The sequence below is a fragment of the Bufo bufo genome, chromosome 2, assembly GCF_905171765.1.
Source record: "Bufo bufo chromosome 2, aBufBuf1.1, whole genome shotgun sequence".
NCBI classification, from domain to species: domain Eukaryota; kingdom Metazoa; phylum Chordata; class Amphibia; order Anura; family Bufonidae; genus Bufo; species Bufo bufo.
The window spans coordinates 67,950,673-67,969,697 of NC_053390.1; the positions used below are offsets into that span (position 1 = coordinate 67,950,673).

A 19,025-nucleotide genomic window follows, 5' to 3' on the forward strand; every position below is an offset into this window, starting at 1 on the left:
GATGGTAGTTTTAAAAAATGGTCTGGACTGCTAGTAGACACTGAATGAGTAGAAATATCTATGGTAGATATTCCCGGTTCTGGACTGCTGGTGGACACTGAATGTGTTGAGATATCTAGGATTGACACAACCGGTTTGAAGGATGAAGGATCAGATGATACCCCCAATTGGCCCGTATTCGTTTCGGTATAGGGTCCTTCCAAGTCAGTAGGATGGCTCCCTATAGGTGTGTGATATATGGAGATATTGCAGAGATTGGGATGTAATACTAATTCGGGGTTTGGTACCTTTTTCATCGTTGTTGGCGACACCGATGTTGATTCGGGAGTATTTAATTGGGTTGGCTTCCTATGCCCAAGTGTCCGTTTCTGTAAGGAACATGACTCTTTGGCCGCCAACGAGGGTGGGTGATAAGAGGCCGAAAGGGATAAGAGTGTCATACTAGATGGCTTAGGGATGGGTTTGGACATTAGGGGTACAGGTCTCCTGCAATTGGAATCCTGTGTTGCAATATTCATGATCTAGTTTTCCAGTGGTCAAGCCCATGTTTATTACTATTATAGATGGTTCTTCCTGTGATGATTGACTCCGCATAAGTTAATGGTTTCTTATTCTCCACAATTATATTCTCGATCCAAAATTGATTGTGGGGTCTTTTAACTGGAGGATGGGGGACTATTCTAGGTTATTTTTGGTTATTTTCACATCCCATTAATATCCTACTAGTTTATTGAGTCCCATTTGCTGTAATTTTATTTATTTATCTATTTTTTATTATCTACTTCATATATTATATATCATATTTATACGTATTTTTCTCTCTAGAGTAGTATATGGACAGGTTCTTCATCCATATAGATATTTGATGTTAGAATCCAACCCTGTCCCGGGATTGATCCTTTGGGTCATAGGTTTTTTCTCTGTACTTCTATACATATGGAAAATATTTTTTGAATATATCCCATGAACATTTTATTAGTTCATTTAGTCCCATTTTTTAAATATATTTTTATATATTTTTTATTCTATTCTATAATTTTTTTTAATAAATATATATACTATATATCATATATTATATACTTTTTATTAAAAATTTGTTTACTACATATATTTTTTTACTGAATATATGATCCACTACTAGTTCATCTAGCTCCATATTTTTTCTATTTTTATCTTTATTCCATATACCATTTATTATCTAATATTCGGCTTATTTCATTTATTATTTAATATTCGGCTTGTTTCATTCCTTTTCCTTCTAGAGGAGTATATGGTTAAGTTACATATATGTGTATATTTATATATATATAGAAATTGGTCCTTGTATTCCTGTGATTGACCCCTGGGGTGGACATCCTGAGCACCAGCGATGCTATCCTGGGCGGGGCCGACAGTCCGTTCCATAGTAGAGCGCAGGATGGTGCCGAGATCCCCGCCGGAAGGCGCTGTGCGTTCCACTGTGGAACGCATAGGAAGTTATATTGCAGGCCGTCTACCGGAAGTGGCCGTGCGTTCCACACTGGAACGTATGGCGATCCGGCCGGTCTCGGGCCTCTAATCATGGTTTTATGCCACAATACATGGCAAAAAAAGCGCATCCGGCCTAGACAATTTATTATTGTACATGAGGGAGGTGGTCTTTTTGTCTATTATGACTATTTGTCCATCTAATATTGGAGAAACATTGACTTCCGGTTTCGGGCCCTCCTCCCCTGGGACGCCACCCCCATGTGCTTTTTTGTAATCCTATTTAAGCATTCATTAAAGGGGAAGTACACACAGAAGGAATATCTCCTCCTGAAGCACTGGAGACCTCTGTCAAAAGACCCCTGAAGGTAAATTTAGGATATCTCAATATATTGTTAATAATGCAAATTAATCTTACTTGGAGTGATGATCCGGTTAAAATCAAAATCTGATAGTGAAGAGAGAAATATTCACTTATGTAGTAAATAGTATATGGTACTGTCTACAAGTTTAATGCCTAACAGTCTGACTTTTAATTGAACCACACTGCATTAGATATCCATCCATATTGTAGTTGTTCTTACACCTGGTCTTTTCTGTATATTAATTTTTTATGAATTAGAATATGTGCTTATTTATACATATTTTTTTTTGTGTATTCAGTTATTCTGTATGTCTTATTTTTTTCTTAATACCCCTGAAGAAGGAGGGTTGTGAGACCTCCGAAACACGTTGGGTTATTTATATTTTCTACTGCAATAAACTGCATTTGATCAGAAGCCTTGTCGTTGGCTGCCATCAATTGATACCATCTGATATGCGATCCTGGCTAGGGGGGCTAGGGGGGCAGTTAGTCACGGGTGTCTTGAGCTTTATCCTGTGACTACCCCCCCTGTGAAGTGAGTACTTTAACCAACCTCCTCTTAGGAGATTATCCTGTATTATCACCATCATCTGGTATAAGGGGGTATTACTTACCACACCTATCTCCTCCATACTCTTGGGAGTGGCGCCTACTATAGTGTTCTCTTTTTTTTAATCACGTCCGGTTGGATCCATTCAGTTGGTTTGGAACCACCAGACTAGTTTCATCCCTTACTGGTATTTGTCTATTGGGATTGAAAAATATTTTTTCACTTCCCTACAACACTTGTAGACGGTGGTGCTATTTTATTTTCCTTTATCTACACTAGCATCTTCTCCATCCCTCTGGCGCCTTTTCCCCAGGGCCTATAACCCTGGTGGAATTACTCAACCTCTTTTTTCTCTTCTCCTATTGCATGGCTTCTAAGGGCACAGAGTTAAACACTTGTTGATTGGCTGCTCTGCAGCCTTTCAAAAAGCGCCAATAAATCGCCCAAACTTTTACTGAAATGTTCAGGTTCGGGTCCGGGGTCCAAAAATCCTAAAGTTCGGTACGAAATTGAACTTTACAGTTCGGGTTCGCTCAACCCAAGTGCATCCCCATCGTGGACAGAATAATGCTGTTGAAAGAGGGCCTAGAGCTGGGTCCACAGGTACAGACGGTACATGATGCCACACAGACACATACAATGGTTCTTACCCAGCAGTAAAGTTTACTAAACAGTAGTAATGGATAAGTGACTAAGCATATATAAACAGGATAACAACAGAGCATAAATTAAACCGTAACAGTAATACTGCCTAACGCTAAACTAGCTATTGCCTGGCTACGCCTGAATGTTCCTGAGTGAGCTTTGTCTTTGGGGTGCACCCTTAAGTATTGCGCAATACTATTTGTAATCCAACAAGGTGAAGTCTGTATCTTGCCACTTTCTTATGTGTCCCCAAAGTGTCACTGGTATGGTACAGTACAAAGAGATGTGACACAGCAGAGCCGCAGTTCTTGGCAGTCTCTTGGTACTTTCCTTGATCCTCTGGTTCACTCCAGCACGAACCGGACCGTCAGCCACGTGTTTCATGGGGCCGATGCTACAAGTGTCTTCCTTGGGGCTGGTGTCCGTCTTCCCTGTGAGCCGCAAATCTCTTTCTGGCTCCACAGGGGTTCTCTCCTGACCTCCACAGCATTCACCAGGCAGCCTCCGTCTGCCAGGAAACCCCTCCCCTTCACAGGGGATGCACTTTTAAAGTGCAGCCTCAAACCTGCATTTACAGTTCGCCATAACCCTTCTGAGAGTCCTAGCCTGCCCCTAAATTATCGGTATTTTGACAGGGTAACTGAATATAAGAATCTTCTCTATAGTAAACTTCAATGTAGATTAGTCCTTTGCTGCCATCTACTGACCAAAGGAATTATAGCAGGCAATTTACACTCTGCATTCAATTACATTGGTAAATCATGCTTGCACCCTTACACTGTAAGCAGCGCTTTTCTGTCCACGATGTGATGTGGAGCAAGACGGATCTGTCATGACTCACAATGTAAGTCAATGGGGACGGATCAGTTTTCTCGGACACAATAGAAAATGGATCCGTACCCCATTGACTTTCAATGGAGTTCATGATGATCCGTAATACAACCAGATCCGTTCATGCAGATGGTAGTATTATCAGTAATGGAAGCATTTTTGCTGATCCATGACGGATCCAGCAAAAACGCTGGTGTGAAAGTAGCCTAAGGGTGGGTTCACACTAGTGTTAGGGATTCCGTTATAGCTTTCCGTTATAACATGTTTATAACGGAAAATAATGGAATGCCCAGACAGAATGCAAAACGGAAGCCTTTAAAAGGCTTTCCGTACTAATAGAAGTCTTTGGGAAAGCATAACCGTTCCGTCTGGGTCCCGTTATGCAAGACTAAAAACAAAGTCCTGTCAACAGGCCTTTGTTTTCCGTCTTGCATAACGGGACCCAGACGGATCCGTTTTGATTCCCATAGATTTTATTAGGACGGAAAGCAAACGGAATGCCTTTTTAAAGGCTTCCGTTTTTCATTCCGTCATAATACAAATCTATGGGCAGAAGAACGGATCCGTCCTTCCGTATTATGGATTCCGTTATAACAATGTTATAACGGAAAGCCATAACGGAATCCCTAACGCTAGTGTGAACCCACCCTAACACATTTTCCAGATGCTCGTCTCCTTGACAAATGCCCTTAAACTAAGTATAATTACAGGATAAACACCAGACTTTTCTCTGTGAGCAGAATGATGTAAGTTTTCTTCGGCCCATCGCTCTGTACATTGCATTAATCTCCTTCTTTCATTCAGCCTAACCAGAGTCACCCAGTAAGCCGGGCATTAGCTCCGTCTGTAAGACGAGTCAGAGTTCACTGTTCACCAGGCTTTGCTTTTAATTGACTTTGGCTGCTCTTAAAACCAGAGTTTTAGGTTTCTGCAGGTAAGGAAGCGTGTTTGATAATAAGGGATAATGTTAATAATCCCTCCCCAATAACAAATGGTCTACCTAAGGGAGTACTAAGCTTAATTAAAGGATCAGAGGCGGCCGACAGCTGGTGCTCAGCACGACAGCGCTCTCACTGCAGACACTTGATTTGTCTCAAATAAGGCACATTAGCCAGAATTGACAAAACTTAGCTTTGCCAGGATTTAAGGGCAAAGTGATCAGTGAAGGTGGGAAATCTAGGACATACGTTTTAATAATGCGATATGTGGATGACCCCACAGTCCTATTTCTGGAGCTTAAACAATAACTTTCTAAAAAGCCTGTGATAACAAGTATCAAACTGATATTTTATCTATCTATTGTCTATCTCATATCTATCTATCTATCTATCTATCTATTATCTATCTATCTATCTATCTATCTATCTATCTATCTATCTACTTAAAGAGGTTGTATCATGAAACATATTCTACATTTTTTAAACCAGCTCCTGGATCTGAAAACTTTTGTAATTGCATGTAATAAAAATTAGGTAAACTGTATCTGTATAGCGCCACCTGCTGTTTGTTCTTTTACTTATTTTTTTGTCCTTCTCGCTAAGCTGGTTGAACGTACTCAGTCTAAATCTTCAACTGCCACCAGCCATATGTTCTGTTAGAAGCTGTGGCAGTTACAGGGAGAGAACTGCAGCAGAAAGGACACGTTCCCTGAGCTGCCAGGCTGAAGATACTCTAGCAGAACACTTGGAGCAATGAATAGGGAGATTTCTGGACCCAGGTGAGGTACAGGGCTAGTTCTAGCTTTGTTAGCAAGAGATTGTCATGTACTATATGATGTCTGACTTTAATTTTTTTACATCAATCATGGGATAACCCCTTTAATTCAGATTAATTTGCGTTATCACTCTTTATGGGCACTAACGTAGTCTTTTAAAATTATCTATTAACTTCTATTATCATCTTTCTTTACTTTTGTGTCTCCATTGATTATGTTAAAAATGTAGTAGAATTTCTACGTATATATCTGCTCACTTGTGTGCAGACTTGAGCTATAACCTATGCCAGTTATAATAAATCCGATACACTGTGTTAAGCCACACACCCTTTCCTTGCAGCCCCACCCATTTTCTCGCCACTTTAGAAAAGTGTCAAGAAGCTTAAAAAGTCAGAAATTGCAGTGCACATATGCTGTATGCCATAATTTGCAACTTTTTTAATGCCACAATAAATGTCCCTCTTAAATGTCCCTTATTATATCACAGGAGTGGTGAACAAGGCAGGAGATTTCGCTTTCCAGTTTCCGCTTTTGTGACCGCTGCTTATTTTGTCTCAGGCAGTGCAATAAAAGTGATCCAAAGCGGGGAAATGGTAATAAGTAGTGATGAGTAGCAGGGGCAATTTTCGAATTTGCGATATTTCGCTAATATTTGGGCAAACATTCGTCATATATTCACAAATTCGAGAATTTGCTATTTTCTTGATTGCGAAAATCGGCAATGTAATATGCGCGTATTGCGCGTGCAATACAGGCGCGGGTCACTGTTGCTACATTTTTCAAGCTGCTAGAAGTTTCCTGAGACTGGAGAAAATAGTTGACACGGCAGAACATTACAATAGCTTTATATGCAGATAGAGTGCTCCAATATAGTCGCGATTGAGCAAATCGGGAATTAATGATGCGCATATTTTTGCGCAATACGTGCAACTTCACATTTTAGCAGGTCTGAGTAGATGTTACTGATTGGTGCGCTATGTATTGTTGTGACATCACAGCACTATGTCTGCAGCATGTATGTATGGACAGCAGAAAAACAGTAATTCCTATCACACTACCTAACACCCTGCACCCTGCATCAGCTACACTATATCACTATCTAACCTACACTGACTCTCCCACTAACTATCTGTATTATATATATAAGCTAACTAACTAACTAACTATCTAATGTAATGACACAGCAAAGCACAGAGCACAGCAATAACACTGCTGTGAAAATGGCTGCTGGGGAGGTTCTTATATAGTAAGGGGTAGGCAACTTTCCGATTGGTTGCTAGGGATGTTGCTAAGCTCTGACAAAGACATTGCAGCCTTCTCATTGGCCCACAAGCAAGAAGGGAGACTACTGATGAAAAAATAAACTAGAATATTCACAAATACGAATATATAGCACTATATTCTAAATCTTCGTGACTTTTCGAAGTGGCGATATTCGTAGTGATGATCGAGCATGCTCGGCTGAACACCTATCCGGCTCAAGCATCTTGATGCTTGTCACATGGCGGTATGTGCCAAGCATCGAGTCTCCTCCACGCATGTTTCTTGTCTGTAATGTAATGCCGTAGCCCTGTTGGCTGATGGTATTACAGTGATTGGCTGGCCGGAAAGCGTCATTGTGTGCTAAATAGCACCCGATGACGCATGTTCGGCTTATTCGTAGTCAGGGAGAGCTGAGCATAGGAAGGGACAGAGAGTGTAGGGAGTGTAATTGAATATTTTTTTGGGACAAAAACGTTTCAGAGACCCAAAAGTCCTTGTAAGGACTATTGTGTGTGACAGCAGCAATATATGTTTGTAGCACAAACTGCGCTAAATTGCTCAGTGTTAGGGAGAGCTGTGCATAGGAAAGGACAGACAGTGTAGGGAGTGTAATAGGAAGATTTTTATACAAAAAACTTTTCAGAGACCCAAAAGTCCTTTTAAGGACTATTGTGTGTAACAGCAGCAATATATATTTTTAGCGCATTCTGCGCTAAATACCGTGTAATAGGCCGCAGCGGACAGTTAAATTATTCGGGCCACATCTCCTGTTTAAATTGTGCGCATCCCTAAAATATCAGTGACATTCAGTGCACTTTTTCCGTAGACGGTGTCCGCTGCGAAGAGTTAAATTATTCGTGCCACATCTCCTGTTTAAAGTGTGCGCATCCCTAAAATATCAGTGACATCCAGAACACTTTTTCTGTAGACAGTGAAAAAATGTATCAGTGACATACAGTGTACTTTTTCAATAGACGGTGTCCACTTCTGACCGTGACATTACCAGTGCCACATCTCCAGTGTAACGTGTACACTGAAAACATTTATCAGTGACATACAGTGTACTTTTTCAATAGACGGTGTCCACTTCTGACCGTGACATTACCAGTGCCACATCTCCAGTGTAACGTGTACACTGAAAACATTTATCTGTGACATACAGTGTAATTTTTGAATAGACGGTGTCCGCTTCTGACAGTGTCATTACCAGGGCCACATCTAAAGTGTAACGTGTGCGTTTAGAAAAAAATGTATCTGTGACATACAGTGTACTCTTTCAATAGACGGTGTCCGCTTCTGACCGTGACATTACCAGTGCCACATCTCCAGTGTAACGTGTGCCCGCCTTACACCAACATCTGTCCCATAACATCACACGTGCCCTGACCAACGCAGCTAAAGGGTTATTTAATAGGGTACTCATTCCAATAACAGGGCCTCTTAAGATTCCTGTATTGTTATTTATCGTCACTACCTCCCCGAGTCGGAAGTGGGTAATTGGCGCACCGGCTGTCTTCCTTGGATGTGGTAATCGTTTCTCAGGCTTCCTCTCCGGAATCAAATACTGATTTCCCGTTACCCGTGGTCACCATAGTAGGCGCAGAAAGTGCCATCAAAAGTTGATAGGGCAGACATCCAAATGGATAGTCGAACGTCACGGGGACGTGGATCAGCCAGAAGTTATCGAGAGTCAACAAAGCGGCAGCAGGCCCTCGCCCATAATGTTTTTAGGGGTCAGCTCACCTGCAGGCCCTCGCATATAATTCTTTTAGGGGTCAGCTCACCTGCAGGCCCTCACCTACAATCTTTTATGTGGTTAGGTCACCTGCAGGCCCTCATGTATAATGTTTTAGAGGGTCAGCTCACCAGCAGGCCCTCACCTACAATATTTTACAGGGTCAGCTCACCTGCAGGCCCACGCATATAATGTTTTACAGGGTCAGCTCACCTGCAGGCCCTCGCATATAATTATTTTAGGGGTCAGCTCACTATCAGGCCCTGACCTACAATCGTTTACAGGGTCAGCTCACCAGCAGGCCCTCACCTACAAGTCCAGTCTCACTATCCAAGAGCCTGGTCAACACAATCCTCACCGCCGGGGGTCACATAACTAGTTAGCACGGAGGAGACTTGTTCGTTATTGGAATTAACCAGACAAATCGCTCCACCAACTAAGAACGGCCATAGAATCGAGAAAGAGCTATCAATCTGTCAATCCTTTCCGTATCTGGGCCGGGTGAGTTTTACCATGTTTAGTCAAATTCAGCCGCAGGCTCCACTCCTGGTGGTGCCCTTCCGTCAATTCCTTTAAGTTTTAGCTTTGCAACCATACTCCCCCCGGAACCCAGAAGCTGCTCAGTGGGTCATAAGAATAACGTCGCTGGATCGCTGGTCGGCATCGTTTATGGTCGGAACTACGACGGTATCTGATCGTCTTCGAACCTCCAACTTTCGTTCTTGATTAATGAAAACATTCTTGGCAAATGCTTTCGCTGTGATTCGTCTTGCACTGGTCCAAGAATTTTGCCTCTAGTGGCGCAATACGGATGCCCCCAGCTGTCCCTCTTAATCATGGCCCCAGTTCTCCAAAACAACAAAATTTTGAGCAGCACTTACACTTTATATACAAGTAAATATACAGGAAAGAATGTTTCCTAATGATTTTTCCTATAAAATCGATTTTAGCTTTGGTTTTGTGCGTATTATTGTCAGTCTGTAAAAGTGGCGTACTACTCAGACAACATCGTTCCCAGCAGCGACCTGGGAGTCCAAGATGCATCCAGACATCCTCCCCTTGCTGTTCCTGAACCATTTCAGTGGTGTTTCCATCAATTTCTGACCTTTTACTATGAACCAGACACCCTCCCCTCTTCAGAGCAGGGGGTGCCTGGTTTAATGTTCGGGTTCTCCCATTGACTTCTATTTTACTTCTATTTATCAATGTTTTTGGCCCGAGCCCCCGAGCACTTTGGTGCTCGATCAACACTAGATATTTGCGATTAAAATTTGCGAATATTCGCACCCAACACTAGTAATAAGGTTGTCCTAGAGAAATAAGGGTCAGGATAAGCTACAAATAATAAGCATTACTCACCTCACCAACTCCCTGGCACTGCCGAGTACCCAGATCTTAGTTGCTGTCTACTTTCTGGTCTGTTTTTTAATATCCACTGGAACTGGAGGGTTTGATGGCAAAAGAATTACCGTATTTTTCGCCCTATAAGACACACTTTTTTTCTCCCAAAAGTGGGGGGAAAATAGCAGTGCGTCTTATGGGGCGAATGCTGCTGATTTTGCCGAATTTTCAATGATACACCCGCCGCGATGCCGCGCAGCGGGTGTATCAGCTGTGAGGGAGGAGGGGCTGGGGGCCGGCATCTGCTTTTATAATGACAGCGGGGCCCGTGCAGTGACTGTATTCTACTACACGGACCCCGCTCACTGTATAATCGTATCTGTAATAGTTAATTATGTATATAATCGCATAATCAGCGCCCTTATTACTTACAACTACAAGTGCTCGGTATGTAGCAGAGAGGAGGGAGGAGGCAGGCCGGGAGGATGGGCACTGGCAGCGTGAGTCACTACGTCACGTGCCTGCGCCGCCCACTTTATGAATGAAGCAGGTGGCGTGGGCGTATGATGTAGTGACTCACGCTGCCAGCGCCCATCCTCTCGGCCTGCCTCCTCCCTCCTCTCTGCTACCTACCGAGCGCTTGTAGTTGTAAGTAATACAGGCGCTGATTATGCGATTATATACATAATTAACTATTACAGATTATACAGTGAGCGGGGCCCGTGTAGTAGAATACAGTCACTGCACGGGCCCCGCTGTCATTATAAAAGCAGATGCGACCCCCACCCCCTGTATTGAGGGTCATTCACTACAGGGACACTGTTATGAAGGGGATCTGTGGATGACACATAGCATAAGATGCTATATATGTGTCATCCACAGATCCCCCCCCATAACTGTCATACACAGATCCCCATAACAGTGCCATCCAGAGACCCCAATAAGAGCCACCCACAGATCCCCCATAAGTGTCACCCACAGATCCCCCATAAGTGTCACCCACAGATCCCCCATAAGTGTCACCCACAGATCCCCCATAAGTGTTACCTACAGATCCCCCATAACAGTGCGGCACCCACAGATCCCGCATAACAGTGCGTCACCTACAGATCCCCATAACAGTTCGCCATCCACAGATCCCCCATAAAAGTGCGTCATCCACAGACCACAATTAGTTCAAAACCCACCAAAAGCACACCTATTGGTTCAAAATATATTTTTTCTTATTTTCCTCCTCAAAAACCTAGGTACGTCTTATGGGCCGGTGCGTCTTATAGGGCGAAAAATACTGTATATTTGCAATTTTTCCAGTAGATGTACAACAGTTCAACAGAGATAGGTAACCCAATACAACACAGCAAGCTGGCATTATATTTGGCTCTTATACTGCCAACTGTGTTCCTGATGAGGAAAGCCTACTTCTTCCATCTGGAGGAAATCTCTTTGATCCTCTCAGCTGACCATCAGGAATTTCAAGGCCCATGATACTCACTAGACGTGAGTGAGGTTTTGAAAAATTTGATTTAGCAGCTTTGCCGAACTTCGTCTACAAATTCGATTTGTTGCAAATTACGAATTGCTTTTCATTGATGGAGCGGATGCAATGACGGGAAACAGCATTTAGCTCCTCAGATGCCGCTTTCAATACTGATTGCAACATCTGAGACTCACATTTATCTCCTCAGGGGTTTATTCAGTATTTAAAAAAAACTATACTCACCTCCTCTATTTGATCACGGAGAGGCCATCCACTCTCATCTTGATTGAGGAAAACCCACCAAGGGACCTGCAGCGAGTGTGATGACATCACCACGTGATCACGCTGGCTGAGTGAGGTGACATCATCACTGATGACGTCACCACTTGCAACCATCATGACCATGTGGTGGCGTCTTCATGCTCACCGCAGGACATTTGGTGGATTTTCCTCAATCAAGACTGGAACGGACTGCCTCTCTGCGATCAAGTTGATAAGGCTGTATAATTTAATTATTTTCAAACACCATTTTAGGAAAATTTGATTTGTCACTGATGACGTCACCGGACGCTGCCGGCATGACCACATGGTGGTGACGTCTTCACAGTCAACGCAGGGCCTTTGGTGGTTTTTCTTCCATCAAGACTGGAGCGGACAGCCTCTCCACGATCAAGTAGATGAGGTTGTATATTTTTATTATTTTAAAACACTGTTTTAGGAAAAATGTATTCGTTACCAGGAAGCCCGAGGAAATTCAGTTTCGTGGCGAATCAAATTTTTCCTGAAATTTGGATCAAAGTCCACTTTGATTACTTCTGTTCGCTCGACACTAATACTCACTAGTGACTGAGCACAGCCAAATTTGGGGATGGTAGAAGATAAGGGCTGGGTCAGCATTAATTGCCCTCACACACCTATGTCTAACGTCCTTCACAACCTGTGAATCATTGCCTACTGTCCTATTTGAAAAAGATTTAAAGAAGATAAAAATACACATAGCCTACAGTACGGTTTTTGAGTGTAGACAAGTTACTGAATCCTTCCTCCATAATCATCTAATTTGTTGTTTTTAAGCATAAATGACTTTATGTATCAGATGAATTTTCCTTTCAGCCTTTGTTTAATTTACATGTAAATGTAAGACTAAGCCTTGACATTATTAGAGGTCCCCAAAGACAGTTTCTACAGAAAGAAGAGGCTTAATTATCCGATAATTACAATTCACAATGTATTACTAAATATAGAGAGGGCTGGAGACTGCAGCTTCGAGCCCAGGACTCAGAACTTCATTTTACTTCACATGGCACCCTTACATTGTTTCAGGGCACCCCTAGTTACCATAGCTCAACATCAAGGGATGGGTTTCTATTGCCATTTCAGATACAGATATTGCCCTTGACCCCTTCCCACAATATCACACACATGTATAGTGAGGAATGTGGTATGACTATACTCCATGTACCTTATAGTGGTATTGTACCCAAGAGCCCAGGCTCAGGAAAATGGCTGTTATTAACAGCAACTCTGCTGCTGCAATGGCTGGGATTGGAGATTGCTCCCATCCTGGTTGTTTAACCTCCTTTGACCCCTGAATTGAGATCAATTGTGGTAGTGTGTCAAGGAAGGGACATGCTTTGCACAAAATTTGCTGCCCCAGCATTTCATATAATAATAATAATAATTTTTATTTATATAGTGCCAACATATTCCACAGCGCTGGTCATCGTAAACTGGCAGACCATGATTAATATAAAAAAGAAAATCAAACATCATATAGTATATTACAATACATTTCTAACAAAGCTAGAACCAGCCCTGTACCTCACATGGATCCAGAGATCTTCACATTCTTTTCTCCAATTGCTCTGCTAGATTATCTTCAGCCTTGCAGCTCAGGGGACGTGTCCTTTCTGCTGCAGTTCTCTCCCTATAACTGCCATAGCTTCTAACAGAACATATGGCAGGTGACAGTTCAAGTTTTAAACTGATCGTCAGACCAGCTCAGTGAGACTGACAAAAAATAAGGAAAAGAACAAACAGCAGGTGGCGCTATACAGATACATTTTACTGAATAGCTCACTGGCTATACAAAATTTTCATTACATGCAATTACAGAAGTATTCAGATCCAGGTGCTGGTTTAAAAAATATAGAATATGTTTTGTGACACAACCCCTTTAACTAAAATCTACAAGACATCTTTCCAGTGTTAAAGCCTGAGTATGCCTAGTTATGTTCTACCAGGCAGTCTGTTCATCTTATATAGAGACAGCAATATGATATTACAAGTAAAACTAAATATATGAATTCAAGGTTCCTAATGGGACAAATGAAATAATTTTTAAATAAAGTTTTAAAAACATCAAAGACAATAACAGCATGTTACTACAAAATAAAATGACACCAACAAATTCTGCAACTCATCTCACAATAAAAAAGGTCTCATCGTAATATTGCTCACTGTTCCTCCTTCACAGTAGTAATGCCCATTGTGCCCACTTCATAGTTATAATGCCCATTGTGCCCACTTCATAGTTATAATGCCCATTGTATCCCATTTATAGTAGTAATGCCCATTGTGCCACCTCCATAGTAGTAATGCCCATTGTGCCCCCCTAATATACTAGTAATGCCCTTTGTAGTAGTATTGCCCTCTGTGCCCCCTTTGTAGTAGTATTGCCCTCTGTGCCCCCTTTGTAGGAGTAATGCCCTCTGTGCCCCCTTTATAATAATAATGCCCTCTGTGCCCCCTTTGCAGTAGTATGAATTCCCTCTGTGCCCCCTTTGTAGTAGTAATGCCCTCTGCGCCCCCTTTGTAGTAATTTTGCCCTCTGTGCCCTCTCCATGGTAGAAATACCCTCTGTGCACCCACCATGGTAGAAATGCATTCTGTTAAATAAATAAAACAACACGGTACCTACTCACCTTGTCCCATTCCTGAAGCTCACAGTCCTCTCTCCCCTACAGACACAGATCGCTCTGCAACACTGTGTGGGTGGAGCTTATGCAAATTTCCAGGCTACAGGCTTCGCCCGCACAGGCCTGCAGCACCATCTGTGCCTGCAGGCTGAATGGTGGAGCGTGGAGAAGTCAGAGCGCAGAACCACAGCTCCCTGTGCTCCAGCAATGAATATCTTCCATCTATATTGATGGAAGCGCTCATTGCTTCTAGGCTCTGGCACCCCCTGAGAGCCGGCATTATTGTACTTTATTTGTGTTTGCAGAGTGCTGTTGCATTGTTTTTTTGTCTTTGTTCTTTCAGCCATGGCAGCGTGCACCTACACATTGGGATGAGCTGACTGACCCCCTTTGTCTTGCAGTTGTACTGAGCTAGAGGTATGGCTGACTCCTGTTGGTCTTGCACCCCTAACCAGCCTATCTGACCAATGATTTTAATTTGTGCAAGTATAAAGCTGTAGCCTGCTCTCCCTGTATTTATTTGAAGCCTTCTGTCAACCAGGAGAGGTATAGAGTGAGCTCAGCATGCATGTTGGACTTGCATTACCTGCATTTAATGGAGGCCATTATGGCACCAAAAGTGGTAAAAGGCAGTGGAACCTGCATTTCATGGTGGTGAGTATGGCACATAACAGATAGTATTTACTGTTAGGTTCCTGTCGTATAGAGATCACCTTGCCGTTGGCGGACAGTAACAAATCATTTTGTACAAAATCTATTTGCCAAGAATATCAAATTTATAAAATGAGCGTAGAATTAGCACCAGAATATTTTCTATAATTATGGCATTACTGTACTTTATTTGTGTTTGTAGAGTGCTGTTGCATTGTGTTTTTGTCTTTAAGATTAATACATAGATACAGTAGCAGAACCAAACTTACTACATACAGTAGATACAGTAACTGAACTGAGGTTATTGCATAAATACATAATGTGGTTGGAGGGTGATTGTCTTCAGGGGAAGTGTAGTGTACATGGAATTCATGCGGATGATAGAGGTGATCGTTATGAGACAACCACTGTTAATATACTGTAGAGGGCACATGTCATAGGACACACTGAGATCATCACTCACTGTCCTGCAATCGGACACAGGACTTAAAGGAATAGAGACAGACAGCGGAGCAGATCATGATCCATCCACTGTTTCACAGGTAACAAAGAGTTAAATGCCAGCTTTAGGGGGCTGTGCCTGGCCTAATGCAGCAATGAATAGGTTAACTGCCAAAACTAGCCTTTTCTATGATCCCAGCAGTTAAGGTGGGAGAATGGCTGTATATTGCAACCTTTCACCCGCTAATGATCAGGCTGGCACAATGGCGGTAGGTGTGCAATCACCTTGACATAAAAGTACATCAGGGTGCCTCAACTACCAGAGAACATGATAAAGGAACACTCCAACACTACATAGTGCCTAGTGCAGGGCCTAGGAGCAGCATAAGGTCCAGGAATTCGTACCTTCATGTTATTTGAACCTTTGTGTCAGAATCACCCCCAGACCTTGTGCTAGGATTTTCAGAGTTTATATATTTATTTTTTTTGGCCAGAGAACTACTTTAATTATAGATTTAAACAAGCTAAAGGGAATGTAAAGTAAACAATGGCAAAAAAATATTAATTTACTTTTTCAATGGATTTCTGTGGCTTTTGCTAAAAGATAACCCAGTAACGTGTCTCATCACAGTTCCTTTTGGTTTAGCTGAATCTATACATTTTGCTGTTAAGAAGTGTGAACTGAGTTTCTATTTATGACCATCAAGAGAGCACAGAAATCCTTAAAGACTCGTGATTCATCTGAGATTTCTACAATTATCAGATTTCGTTTACAGTAAATCCTTTAATTTATTTGCACAGTATAAATAACATCTAATTAATATTCTAATTAAATCTATTTTTGCCAAATATCACCCACTGATTCTCTACAAAACAGGATATGTGTCAGAATCTTATCCACAAACTTTCTTTCTTTCTTTTATCACTTTTCAGCATCCTGCAGTTTCCCATTTCCTAAGTGAAAAAAATCGACCGACACCAAAGGGAATGAACGGCTCTCCCGATCGCCACTAGGGGGAGACATTCGATCCCTGGAAGCACTGCAGCTCCAAGATGCCATGCCCACATTTAACCACAGCATCTGAAGGGATAAATGTCCGAAATTGTCTTTATCGCTGATTTCAGACATTAGCCCCAAGCACCTGGCGGCTAAGGCACTCATGAGCGGATACCATATTTAAATACTCGACTTCCGACGTAAATTTACGGTGGGTGGTCAAGAAAGGGTTATGGAGTTAACAGAGGAAGATTAAATCTACCCTCTGCTGTTACAGGAATGTGGACCCTCCACCAGTCCAGGCTTAAAATCTACAAGATACAACCATGTAGAGAAGTGAAGAAGGGCGGCACTCACCAGTGTACGGACTTTGATAGTTGCTTTATTCAGTAAGTTGCACTGGTGAGTGCCGCCCTTCTTCACTTCTCTACATGGTTGTATTTATATTATCTAACTCTATTAGGGCTGAGCACCACCGATAGTGTTTTGAAACAAGGAGACTGAGCTGTGGTCGATTCCTATACACCGGGATCCAGCGGAGGATTGTGAGTGCCGCTTCATGTCTTATTGTTGAAGTTAAAATCTACAAGACATATACAAGACGCAAAGGAGGGGTTGCAGGCTGGTGTCTGAAGTTGCATGATATGAGGGAGACGGTCTCAGAGTTTTACAGGACACCACTCATGGCACTGGTGTCTGCCCAGACATATCAGTTACAGAAGGAAATGCACATTTAGAGAGAAATATATTGGTCAGATTCAAACCCAAGAACCCCAGCATTGCAGTGCCAACCACTGAGCCACCAGGAAGCAGAAGTAAGGAAAGCACAAAAGCTTGCAGGTTGCATGAGACATAATTTTACTATGTGTACCATACATGATCCTGTACCCCAGAGAAAAATCATAACAACAATTATAATACCCAACAGTTTTGTACCCAACACATACTGTTTGCCATTTTTAATACTGATGTCCTTTTATGCTGCATTGGCCTCTGATTACTTATCAGAGACTGGTTGTGATTGCACCCCACCAATATTGACCAGTAGCGATGGACAAACATTGGACGGGACTATTCACGAACACGAACACGCGTTCGCGATCAAATGTTCACGAACCGCGCGTTTGCATCGAGAACGTGAAAAACCTTCAGGTCAAATTTGCAGCCACCAAATACAAATTATGAGTGCACAAATACTCCCACAACATGGACAGTGATATACCAGAGGGGGATCATTGGCAAAAATTCCCACAAAAAATATGTATTTTAATCAAGGGCCATTTTTATGCGTCTTAAAGGAAAACTCGCAAAAATGTGCCCTGCTGGAGCCTAGAAAAATGTTATTTCCTGATGATGTATACAAATGTGCAGCACTCCACCTTTTTGTATCCTGCAGAGACCATAAAAAAAATGCATACGTTAACGTATTTTTTTTTCTATCATGGAACTGTATGGTGAACGGACGCCACTGTTCGGCATCAGTCTGAGGCATCTGTTACCGCATACATTTTTGGTATGCATTAAATGGATGGCAAAAATAGGATGTGAACCCAGCCCTAGTGTCAGAATAAGCACAAATACACAGCGGAGCAGCGTGGCGGAGAGGGGAGGCCGCCATGTACTGACAGAGCGCTACCTGGTCCTGGTGGTCAGGGATGAGGACTGTCTCCCAAGGATCATTTTCTACTGGGAAATACAGGGCCCAGTATAATACACTAGAATCTAATAAATATAAAGATATTAGCCCTACCCCTGAAAAATACTACAATTAGGTGGTCATTTATTATATAGAAATAAGTCTGTGTTAGTTGTATTTCTGACACAGATTGTGACGCAAAGGACCTTAGCACCGCAATCTGCATATTTTTCCCGCTCATGCCAGGTCTAAAAAAGGATGGTGTGGGCAGGGAAAGGGATACAGTTATGGCCATCCAGTTATTGGATACCACCACCATACATTGACCGGATAACACCTTTGTACAGTGACCGGATAACACCGCCATACCGTGACGGGATAAAAGGGTATAAGAGGGCACAGTACAGGGAATGACTAGGGGGCACTGCACAGGGTGTGGTAAGAGGGCACAATGCAGGGTATGAGAAGGTACAGTATGGGGTGAGTGGCACAGTCACATGATCCTGTAACATTAGAAGGTCCTTATTGTGAATGCAGTTCATACACCACCATAATGAGAGGCAGAGGAGTGAGACAAGGGTATGATTATGTGGCTAGAGATAAAAAATTTAAGTGTCGGCCAGTACAGGCCCCAAAAATTAAGCAATAGCCATTCACCTGACAGCAAAGAACTTTGGATTATGTGGCTGGAGGTACAATAGGCAGTCACAGGATAAATATGTAACTGTCGGCCAGTACAGGCCCCAAAAATTAGGCAATAGGCATTCACCTGACACAGAACTTTGGATTCTGTAGCTATAGGTACATTAGGCAGTCACAGGATAAATATGTAACTGTCGGTCAGTACAGGCCCCAAAAATTAGGCAATAAGCATTCACCTGACAGCAAATAACTTTGGTTTATGTGACTGGAGGTACATTAGGCGGTCACAGGATAAATATGGAACTGTCGGCCAGTACAGGCCCCAAAAATTAGGCATTCACCTGACATTAAAG

The 19,025-nt window shown here is 42.4% G+C and overlaps 1 protein-coding gene across 1 annotated transcript in view; it reads right to left on the bottom strand.

The window, feature by feature from the left end:
* Nucleotides 1–1,862: 1,862 nt before the first annotated feature.
* The window catches only part of LOC120990704, an 82,972-nt gene continuing 65,809 nt past the window's right edge, over nucleotides 1,863–19,025 (bottom strand). Inside the window, exon 4 of the mRNA XM_040419610.1 lies at nucleotides 1,863–1,915. Coding sequence (XP_040275544.1) covers nucleotides 1,863–1,915 — 53 coding nt within the window. The remainder of the gene's footprint in view (nucleotides 1,916–19,025) is intronic.